Raw genomic sequence first — 12,139 nt, 5'->3', positions numbered from 1 at the left:
CCTCTGAGAGTCTGCAGAGCAAGCATTTACAGACAGGGAATTGACAAAAAGAAAAAGGAAAAAAAGAAAATCACCCTTTGCTAATTCACACACCGTAGACGTAGAGTTGTAGACTGTCGTACAGCTCTGTAATACTCTCCCTGCATTGATCTATAGGGGATGGGGATTCCCACAGACTAACCAGTGGAGTGCAGAGATAGATCTATACTAGTATATAGATCTATCTTTGCACTCCACTGGTTAGTCTGTTGTTGAATGCAGTAGGCAGCCTAATATGTTTTGTACAGTGGCATGATGTCACCTCATATTGCATCGATTACAGTGATCTTCACTGTGGAGTGATGATATGAATATGGCCACAAAGTGAGTTATGATGTGTTATTCTCAATGAAGTGCACAGTTTTGGTTTTCTGAATGCAATTAAAATGCTATATAAATGACAGCACAAAAGCTTAATGAGTACACTTATGTTGTCTACAGCATTCATATTGTGGGATGTGTCTAGGTCTTAACATGAGGGTGATTAATGAAAAGTCCTTAATGAGACAGTTACACATGACTAGGGTTGCCAACTATCTGGAATTCAAATAAACGACAGTCGCCCGGGCGTCCCTTATTTCCAAGGACAATTTAAGTGATACCCAGAAAAGGATACAATCTCACTGTATATGTACAGTTTTTGTATATTATATTAACCACTTGAACCACAGCATCCATATTCTGGGTAGAACATTAGCTGAAAATAGCAGATTGTGTTGTGCACTTGTAGATCAGCTATATTTGGCAAATAATGTAGTTGTAGACAGAAAACATCAGTCCAAGTACAGAGTCAACTCAGGTCCAGTTGACTAAGTCTAGAGGGTTTAAGTGGTTAACAACCTGCATTATATTATATGAGCTGTTTGAACTTGCAAGATGTGTGTCATTAATTAATTCCCAAAAATAAGAAACAGAGTGTTCCTTATCGGTTGAATAAGGGACACATTTTCTTAGTTTCCATATAAGGGACTATTTCAAGGGTTGGTTGGCAACCCTACACACGACTCTCAAGTGCTGTAGTGAACAATTTGCAAAGGAAGTCAATAGGAAGAAATTATACTTTCATAATATTGTGTTTGAGGGCTGGTAAAATGCCAGTCGTCGCCCACATAATAGCAGCTGTTTCCGCAACAAGTGGCAATGGAAAGAGCTCCATTGTGGAGACAGAGTTATTGGGTGATGGTAGGGATGCTGCGAGACCTCCTCATGACCAGACGTACCTCCACGTCAGGGAGGCTGTCCTGTTTAGTCTGGGCACAGCCTTCGTCTGCTGCAGCCATGTGCAGGTCGAAGCGCAGTGACACAGACTTCCTCCGCAGCTTGGGATTCCCCTTGAAGAAGGAACCCTCCCACTGTTTAATCACCTTGTCAATCTTCTCTGTCCTGGTGGTACGTCATGGAAATAAAGTCATCGTTAATGATGCAGAGCAAAAGAACAATGGTAAATTCATTGAGCTTAAGGAGGCAGTTGATCAGAAGGCCTACCAGCGATGCTTTAGTTGAACATTTTGATTAAATCAATGATATTAATCTGAATTACTGATAGTAATTGGGTTAGAGTTATGGGTTCTGCTAGTCTCGAAGACCACAGGCGTTTTGTTCTGCATATTGAAGTAAGCGCCAAGAACAGATGTGTCATTGTGGATGAGATTTAAGCCATGATCAATAATTACATCCAGACACAGAGGAGATCTACAGTAGTAGCATGCATTATAACTATATTAGATACAAGATAAAATAATCATTTGATCTTCTGCCCGATGAGGTCTGCATGAAGATTAAACACAAATGCCTGTTTCAATTATGAGCGAGACGGAAGCACAGGGGACCTCCCAAGCACACATGTCTCGCAAAAGAAAACTGGCATATGTATGCTCACGAAGACAGTTTGGAATCTGACAGAGCCTGTAAATGAGAATAGTAGACTGAGATGGTGTGGCACGACTAATGACTATGAAGTGCAAGTATTTACACAGCCATGCCCAACAGCGGTTTGATCATGTCTACAATATGTGTGTGTGTGTGTGTGTGTGTGTGTGTGTGTGTGTGGGGGGGGGGGGGTTCAATACTTGAGGATGTGTTGTGTAGTGAGAATTCCACCCTTGTCTGGTCCAACAATGACAGACGCCACGCCCTGAGGCGTCTACACTGGGCCGGTGTCTCCACATCAAACAAAGCTCATTAAATGACTGCTCCCAAAACACGAACATTCCCATGTGCTTTCATGGTGGCTGGTTATGGGAAATTGTGAAACCAAATAAACTGGTAATCCCTTGTACTATTAAACATGCAGAGGTAATTCCTTTCTGAACCTTTAGATCACGTCTGTCTCCTGGACAGCATGTCGCCATGCAAGGCAGGGAGGACCTGGCATGCATGTATACTGTATGACTCTGACTCTCTGTCATTGTTAGTCAGTCAAAAGTCATGCAGGAAAAACCCATGTAATGAATGGGTGTTTTGACTGTAGAACATGTTTTACACATCTGACTTTAGAAACTACCAACATTTCACAGACAGACAGACAGACAGACAGACAGACAGACAGACAGACAGACAGACAGACAGACATGTTGGCCTCAGCTTGCAAGAAGACATGGGGATCAATACTCACTCCACAGTACCATGGCCCTCTGCACTCTCATGTACCACATTGCCCTGAAGAATCTCCTGGGTTTTCACTGTCGAGATCCGCAGCTCACAGTCTTGTTCTGGCTCTGCACAGCACAGATAAAAGACAAATCATGACTGGACACAACTGTAATGAATAGTGTGTGTGTGTGTGTGTGTGTGTGTGTGTGTGTGTGTGTGTGTGTGTGTGTGTGTGTGTGTGTGTGTGTGCGCGCGCGGCGCGCGCGCAGTTGCTCACGTGCGTGAGTGTGTGTGCATGCGTACCTGTGAGTATGACCAGGCTTTGCTGTCTACGAAGTATGGATCTTGTCTTCAGCCCATCATCTGATGGGTTCAGTGGAGGTATTTCAGGCAAAGGCTCAGACTTGGGCTCGTCTGGGGTCAAAGCAGAGTCACTGAAGCCATTCTCCACCCCATTCTCTCTTGGCTCGACCACAACAGAACCCCTCCACGGCTGCAGGCTGCAGGCTGCAGGCTCGACCACAACAGAACCCCTCCACGGCTGCAGGCTGCAGGCTGCAGGCTCGACCACAACAGAACCCCTCCACGGCTGCAGGCTCATCACCCTGCCATTATGACCCATGGACCTGCAGGCATTGGACAGCCATGTGAACCCTGGATTGTGTGTGTGTGTGTGTGTGTGTGTGTGTGTGTGTGTGTGTGTGTGTGTGTGTGTGTGTGAGCATGTGACTCACAATGAGAAATAGAACATGTTCCTGGGCCTGATAAACAAATTGTCGTTTTATGGTTACATTTTTAAGGGACCAAGAAGACACGCAGTGACTTTGGTCACTTCTTGTTTTTGTAGTTTTTTTTCTTCTCCTTCTTCTCCTTCCGCCAAAAATAGCTGTTCTGACTGAACCGTGCAGTCGCTTTTCGTGAAACTCGGTAATCTGGTAGAGGGCCATGCCAAACGGTGACTATGTGAAGCCCATGACCATTGGCCAAATGGTGGCGCTATAGCACTGAAATTGAAAATTAAGTTGAAAATGCAAACTTTGAATGTGCATATCTAATGAACTGTTTGACCGTTGGAAATGACACTTTGATACACATATGTGTCTCCTCATGCCGAACAACTTCCATATTCTGACTTTTGACCTCTGACCTTTAGATTACCCGCCATTTTGAATTATATGAAAACCATTAAAAATCTATCTTCTCCCAGGATCTTTGATCAAAATGGACAAAAACGTCTACACTTGAACTTTGTACTTATACGAACAAAAAATCGTAACAGATTTCTTTTAAGTGAAAAAATGAAGTTTTTATGAGCCAATAAAGAAATTCTGTCTTGTGAAACCTCTCATGCAACCAATACGTCTTCCAAATACGGTTGGCAGATCTAATACCTATACTGCATGTTACTGTATAGAATGAGTCAACTGACAGAGTCTGCTTAGCTCAGTCGGTAGAGCTCTCACCTTTGGACCACAGGGTCACTGGTTCAAATCCGGGTAGTGACAACTCAGCCTGTGATTCTTATTTGTGCAAATTGCTATCACAATAATAGAGATACTAGTAACTGTAATAGAGTAATAAGTCTAATAGTGTAATAAGTGTATTTAGTGTAATAGTGTAATAGTGTAATAGTGTAATAGTGTAATAAGTGTAATAAGTGTAATAGTCTAATAGTAGTGTAATAGTGTAATAAGTGTAATAGTGTAATAGTAGTGTAATAGTGTAATAAGTGTAATAGTCTAATAGTAGTGTAATAGTGTAATAGTGTAATAGTAGTGTAATAGTGTAATAAGTGTAATAGTCTAATAGTGTAATAGTAGTGTAATAGTGTAATAAGTGTAATAGTGTAATAGTAGTGTAGTAGTGTAATAGTGTAATATAAGTGTAATAGTGTAATAAGTGTAATAGTGCAAAAGTGCAATAGTGGTGTAAGTGTAATAAGTGTATTCTGTCTTCTCTCTCTCTCTCTCTCCACCCCCCTCTCTCTGTCTCTCTCTCCACCCCCCTCTCTCTCTCTCTCCACTCTCTCTCTCTGTCTCCACCCTCTCTCTCTGTCTCCACACTCTGTCCTCTCTCTGTCTCAACAATCTCTGTCCTCTCTCTGTCTCCACACTCTCTGTCCTCTCTCTGTCTCCACACTCTGTCCTCTCTCTGTCTCAACAATCTCTGTCCTCTCTCTGTCTCCACACTCTCTGTCCTCTCTCTGTCCTCTCTGTCTCCACACTCTCTGTCCTCTCTCTGTCTCCACACTCTCTGTCCTCTCTCTGTCTCCACACTCTCTGTCCTCTCTCTGTCTCCACACTCTGTCCTCTCTCTGTCCACTCTCTGTCTCCACACTATCTGTCCTCTCTCTGTCTCCACACTCTCTGTCCTCTCTGTCTCTCTCTCTCCACTCTCTCTGTCTCCACCCTCTCTCTCTCCACACTCTCTGTCCACTCTCTCTGTCTCTCTCTCTCTATCTCCTTGGTCCCGCCTTATCGCTGCTTGCAGCTATATTTATATATATTTTTGGCTTACAACAAGGATGGGATTAGGGTTAAAATGGGACATTTAGAGGTTTGGGTTTATACCTGATTGCGTGTCGATGTTGTTATTTGTATTTTATAGCAAACACTATTCGGATTGTATCTGATGCTTTGTTGTTAGCAACTTCAGTTGTGATGTTACTGTATGTTATATTATAAACACAATTCAACAACTTTATATCAACATCTTATCATTGTTACTACATGCAGTTCCTGAAGGTAAGATTACTCAACTCAAGAACATATTTCCCAATACAGAAAGTATGGTGAGAGCCGTGGTAGCGTTTGGCAGACTCTGGAGCCACAGCGTTCAATTCTAACCACTCCTTCCTGGCTGGTTGCTGTTAATATTTCCACTCTCTTCTCTGCCGATTAGTATCCTCACCTGCCCTCCTCGCGTTCCAGAAGACGCCGGTAGGTGGAAATCTCACGCTCAAGCCTCATTTTGGTGTCGAGCAGCTGGTGGTGGCGCTCACGCTGCGTGGCCAGGCCTTCCCTCACGTCCTCCAGCTCGCTCTCCAGGCCGGCGATCACCTGGGACAGGTCATGCAGCTGGCTGGAGTACTGCCTCTGAGTGCTCTGCAGATTGCTCTCTAGGCCTTTCTCCTGGATGGAGAAAGGCCAAGTGACAAAGGAACATGAAAACAGGTGAGCATAATGCTTGATCAAAAGTGATCAAAATACAGTTAACCACTCTCAACCTGGCGTCCACATGGTGCATTACATTGTGATCTTTTAGCTGTGAATTTCTTTTCCTTTTTTTTATCTTTTAGCTGTTATCTTTTAGCTATTTACGTTGTACGATGTGACACCATCTTACAAAGTAGTATAATAATATTATATTAACTAGAACTGCACTCTGTCGAGTGCCTACTTGCGCATTGCACACAAGTAGGCCATAAATGGCCTACTAGTGCGCAAGCAGAGCGCGCAAGTACTGTCGACTGCTACAAACATTCAAATCTCAGCCTCTCTGTAAAACATTGAAATTAATTAAGAAAGTAATTACGATATGTTTCAATATTGGTTGGGTAACAGGTAATGTATACATGTATGTAACTTACATGTTGTAAGTTGAAAGTACTATACTGTGGTCGGCTGGCTTTTTTATGCGTATGCTCGAAGGTACAGTAGTGCCTTCGGAAAGTATTCACACCCCTTCACTTTTACCACATTTTGTTTTGTTACAGCCTCATTTCAAAATGGATTAAATTCGTTTTTTTCCTCATCAATCTACACACAATACCCCATAATGATGAAGTGAAAAAAGTTTTTTCAAATATTTTGTTAATTTATTAAAGATAAGAAACTGGAAAAACACATGTACATAAGTATTCACACTCTTGACTTAGTACTAAGTTGAGGCACCTTTGGCAGCAATTACAGCCTTAATACTTTTTGGGAATGATCCTACAAGCTTGGCACACTTGAATTTGGGGTATTTTCCCCCTTCTTCTCTGCAGATCCTCTCAAGCTCTGTCAGGTTAGACGGGGAGCGTCACTGCACATTTTCAGGTCCTTCCAGAGATTCTCAATGGGGTTCAAGTCTGGGCTCTGGCTGGGCCACTCAAGGACTTTCACAGAGTTGTCCTAAAACCAATCCTTCGTTATCTTAGCCATGTGCTTGGGGTCGTTGTCCTGTTGGAAGGTGAATCGTTGACCAAGTCGGAGGTCCTGAGTGCTCTGGAGGCAGTTCCTGCCGTTGAAAAACATCCCCACAGCATGATGCTGCCAACACCATGCTTCACCGTAGGGATGGTATTTGCCAGGTGATGAGCGGTGCCTGGTTTCCTCCAGACGTAACGCTTGGCATTCAGGCCAAAAAGCTCTATTTTTGTTTAATCAGACCAAAGAATCTTGTTAATAATGGTCTGAGAGTCGTTTAGGTGCCTTTTGGCAAACTCCATGCGCGTTGTGATGCCCGGCTGTCATGTGCCTTTTATTGAGGAGAGGCTTCGGTCTGGAGGAAACCAGGCACCGCTCATCACCTGGCAAATACCATCCCTACGGTGAAGCATGGTGGTGGCAGAATCATGCTGTGGGGATGTTTTTCAATGGCAGGAACTGGGAGACTTGTCAGGATAGAGGGAAAGATGAATGGAGCAATGTACAGACATCCTGGATTAAAACCTGCTCCAGAGCACTCAGGACCTCCGACTTGGTCAACGATTCACCTTCCAACAGGACAACAACCCCAAGCACACAGCTAAGATAACGAAGGATTAGTTTTAGGACAACTCTGTGAAAGTCCTTGAGTGGCCCAGCCAGAAGGGGGAAAATACCCCAAATTCAAGTGTGCCAAGCTTGTAGGATCATTCCCAAAAAGTATTAAGGCTGTAGCTGCCAAAGGTGCCTCAACTTAGTACTAAGTCAAGAGTGTGAATACTTATGTACTTTTCCAGTTTCTTATTTTTTATAAATTAACAAAATATTTGAAAAAACTTTTTTCACTTCATCATTATGGGGTATTGTGTGTAGATTGATGAGGAAAAAAACGAATTTAATCCATTTTGAAATGAGGCTGTAACAAAACAAAATGTGGTAAAAGTGAAGGGGTGTGAATACTTTCCGAAGGCACTGTATATACTGATGTTGATGGTGATGTAATTAAGACATGTATCAATGCCGGAGTATAACTGGCTTTCGATGGTGAAGTGATAAAGATAGGTTTCAGATTAAACATGTACATACAGACATTACCTTTAATTCACCCGACACTGAAACATTTCCTAATTACGTCACCATCGACAGCCAATTATAACCCGACATTGAAACATATCTTCATTATGTCACCATCAACATCAGTATATATACCTCCGAGCATACGCACATTCGTATGAGCACGACCACAGTACTTGCGTGCTGTGCTTGCGCAAGTAATAATATAATCCTCTGGAGAAAACAGTGTTATTGGCCCCACAACATCCATCCATCTTCAGCCGCTTATCCGTAGTCGGGTCGCGGGGGCAACAGCTCCACCAGAGTGCTCCAGACTTCCCTCTCCAGAGCAACACCAGTGACTTCCTCCTGGGGGATTCCGAGACGTTCCAAGGCCAGTGAGTCGATGTGGTTCCTCCTGCGCCTTGGTCTGCCCCAGGTTCTCCTCCCAGTGAGACGTGCGCGAGGACCTCCCTAGGGAGACACCCGAGAGGCATCCTAACCAGATGCCCGAACCACCTAAGCTGGCTAATTTCCAGGCGAAGGAGCAGCGGTTCTCCGAGTCTCTCTCGTGTGACTGAACTTCTCACCCTATCTGAGATGCCAGCCACCCGTCGAAGAAAACTCATTTTGGCCGATTGTATTCACAACCTTTTGGTCATGACCCACACACATGATCATAGGTGAGAGTAGGAACGAAGATTGCTCTGTAAACAGAGAGCTTTGCCTTCTGGCTCAACTCTCTTTTCGTCACAACAGTGCGGTAGAGTGACTGCAATACTGTCCCTGCCGCTCAGATTCCCCGGCTGATCTCCTTCTCCTTCTCCTTGAAGGAGTTCAAGTATCTCTGGGTCTTGTTCACGAGTGATGCAATTTAAATTTAGGGTTTATTGGATCTTGCGTTCATGATATATGGCGCTTTGTAAAAAAGAAAAAAAGGAGAATCTCCTGCCACTAATTTTGGAAGTCATGTGTAACTAATTTAGACAAGATTAGTGTGGTTGCCCACACTAATGATGAATTGAACACGACATACAATGATGAAAACTAGGATATTTGTGCGTGGGTGCGTGTGTGTGTGTGTGTGTGTGTGTGTGTGTGTGTGTGTGTGTGTGTGTGTGTGTGCGTGCGTGCGTGCGTCTGTGCATGTGTGCGTGCATGTGTGTTCTCACCAAGGCGTGTAGGGTCTCAATCTCCACCTGCAAGGTGTGCCACTGTTTCCTGGCCTCAGCTAACTCTGCCCGGGCCTCCCTGAGGGCAGCTCCTCCGAGACTCACCTGAGTCCATGCTGCCTCCTCCTGCAGTGGGAGTATAGGATGTTAGACATGCGAATGCACAATAATACACATACGCACTCACGCACACACACTTGTCCTTCTACGCCGTTTATCACAGTAGTTGACCATCTCAGCACGCACGCACGCACGCACGCACGCACGCACGCACGCACGCACGCACGCACGCACGCACACACACACACACACACACACACACACACACACACACACACACACACACACACACACACACACACACACACACACACACACACACACCAATAATGTCCCAAACATCATCTCAAAACAGTGGTGTAAAGTTATTAAGTACATTTAGGCTACTCAAGTACTGTACGCACCTTTTTATTTACCAAACCATGTCTATATTGCTCCAGAGGATGAAGCCTATACTGATTTATGTGACTCCATGTCCTTTCCTCTAGTGCCACCCTTAGGTCAAAGTTTCCATTTGCACACAAGATATCCAAAAATCTAATAGGGAGATTGCCATGGAATTTGCTGCTGAGCACATTCATATTCCCTGGAGAATGAACCATAATCCCCCATGACGTTGGCTCTAGCACCACCCTCAGGCCAAATGTCAACTATGCACACAATCTAACAGTCAGATTGCAGGGTGAACACTACTGACCTCATGCCATGGCCTTTTCTCTAGTGCTTCTAAAGTTAAAGAATGTCTCCCTGATGGTCAGGGGATCTTAGTATAATTTGATCGACAGTAGGAATTGACTTAAAAAAATTACTTGTTACTTGCGAAAGCAGAGCACACAAGTAATAGTTTCGCCCGGCTCGTATGCACCGTCCCAGCCAACCCGCCACTTTTGATGAGTATGCTGGGACCAGATTACATGGTGTGTATATGTATAACTAGCTCTCAATGATGACGTAAGAAATATGTGGATTAAAGGACTCAATGCCAGAGTGTAATTGGTTTTTCGATGGTGACTTAATGACGATATGTTTTAGTGTTGGGAGGATTAAAGGTAATGCTCCCGTGTATACATGTATGTAATCTGGCACCACTGCCGTATCAGGCACATTTTGCTGGGACGGTGCATACGCATCAAAAGTGACGGGTTGGCTGGGACTGCGTACGGCGCAAAGTAACCACAGTATACCGCTAATCAACTTACAAATTACATATACATATATGATATACATAGTATATATGTATAGCTCTCAATGATGACGTAAGAAATATGTGGATTAAAGGACCCAATGCCAGAGTGTAATTGGTTTTCGATGGTGACGTAATGACGATATGTTTTAGTGTTGGGAGGATTAAAGGTAATGCTCCCGTGTATACATGTACTGTATGTAATCTGGCACCACTGCCGTATCAGGCACAATTTGCTGGGACGGTGCATACGCATCAAAAGTGGCGGGTTGGCTGGGGCGTGCGTACAGCGCAAAGTAACCACAGTATACCGCTAATCAACTTACAAATTACATAATGTGTACAGTAATTGGTTTTCGATGGTGGTAATCTGTAATTATGATAATAGGAGATTTCAATGAAGACCAATATAGTGAGAAAGGTAGAAGTATAAATACCTTCATGTCAATATTAGGCTTTAAACAATTAATCACAATTTTTTTTTAGATCATGTATATTTTAACAAATGTGAAAGTATTATTACAGAAATTGAAGTTAGAGACACCTATTACTCTGATCATGATTTAGTATTAATATCACTATAGTCCAATATGAAATACATTTAAAACAATTGACAATTTACAATAAATAATAAAATAATTATACTGTATACATGATAACATATTTTAATTCAGTTTATATACCTTTTTTTCAATGATTTATTTTTCTTTGAAAAACTAAAAAGGGATCCAGAATATTTCTAAATCGATAAAACTGTATTTCTTATATAGATAGAAACTTGAACCATACTTAATAATACTAGGTTTTTCATTTCAAACGTTCCTTCACAGAAATACTGAGATTTGAGTTTATAGCGGTCGAAAGTACTTGCGCGCTCTGCTTGCGCACTAGTTGGCCATTCATGGCCTACTAGTGTGCAACAAGCAAGTATGCACTCGACAGAGTGCAGTTCTAGTTTTCTCTGTTTTCTGATGTTCGTTTCAGAACAAACATCAAATATTGGTTCATTTTCCCACTGCAATCACTGGATGAGTCATACATTATGAGGATAAGACTGAAATCTTAGTTGGCCCCAAAGCTAAACGGTATGAGATCTTTGATCTTTAAAAGACTTGGCAAGCTTGATCAAACCAGCATAACAAGCTTATAGACTAGGTGTTATTTTAGACTCTGATTAGAGTTTTATGACACATATAAATAAAGTCTGACCATTCCTAAGTCAGCAAGATGCTGAAAAGGTAATGCTTTTGTTTCAAATAAAAATTGGACTACTGCAATGCAATTTTTGCAAGTCTTTCTAAAAAGTCCATTGAAAGGTCGCAGCTTATTCAGAAAGCTATACTAGCTAATCCATTTTTTTTAAAGAGAGAAAACACATCACTCCAGTCTTAGCTATACTACACAACACTATGTCTTCCAGAATCGATTTTAAAGTCCTTCCGCTTGTTTATAAAGCTCTCGATGGGTTAGGGTCGGCTTACATCACAGACTCCCTGTCGTTTGATGTTCCTTCACAAGAGATCCTCTATTGCAGGCTTGCTAGATAAGATATATGCAAAACCCGATACCCAAGAGAGATTCAAAATGATGGAACCCCTTATCTACCCCCTTATCTACAGAGATTATAACATATGTTTAAATGCCATTTTATTTAATTTAATTTTCTATTTATCTTTCTTAGATTGTTGGTGGTTTAATAATAATAATAATAATAATAATAATAATAATAATAATAATGTTTCTTGGTTAAAAATTGTATTCAAATAGAGTGAACAAATATTTATTATATAACATTTTATCTTGGCGTTCGGCTCTGCTACATTTTTCTCCCTGCTCGGCACAATTATACAACCATCATTAACCATAAGCGAGATATATATACAATAACAACCCCCCATGGGGTACAGAAT

At 42.4% G+C, this 12,139-nt stretch overlaps 1 protein-coding gene across 3 annotated transcripts in view; it reads right to left on the bottom strand.

Moving 5' to 3' along the window:
• Window positions 1–325: 325 nt before the first annotated feature.
• krt222 (keratin 222) overlaps window positions 326–12,139 on the bottom strand; it is a 23,462-nt gene continuing 11,648 nt past the window's right edge. For all 3 annotated transcript variants that reach the window (XM_083765445.1, XM_083765444.1, XM_083765446.1), the window contains exons 7-11: window positions 8,987–9,112; window positions 5,542–5,762; window positions 2,935–3,257; window positions 2,654–2,756; window positions 326–1,422 (exon numbers count right to left, since the gene is read on the bottom strand). In XM_083765445.1, the coding sequence (XP_083621571.1) occupies window positions 1,209–1,422; window positions 2,654–2,756; window positions 2,935–3,257; window positions 5,542–5,762; window positions 8,987–9,112 (987 nt within the window). In that variant the 3' untranslated portion in view covers window positions 326–1,208. The remainder of the gene's footprint in view (window positions 1,423–2,653; window positions 2,757–2,934; window positions 3,258–5,541; window positions 5,763–8,986; window positions 9,113–12,139) is intronic.

This window comes from Protomyctophum parallelum (genome assembly GCF_964188405.1).
Source record: "Protomyctophum parallelum genome assembly, chromosome: 5".
Taxonomy (NCBI): domain Eukaryota; kingdom Metazoa; phylum Chordata; class Actinopteri; order Myctophiformes; family Myctophidae; genus Protomyctophum; species Protomyctophum parallelum.
This window is presented reverse-complemented; position numbering and strand designations above follow the sequence as displayed.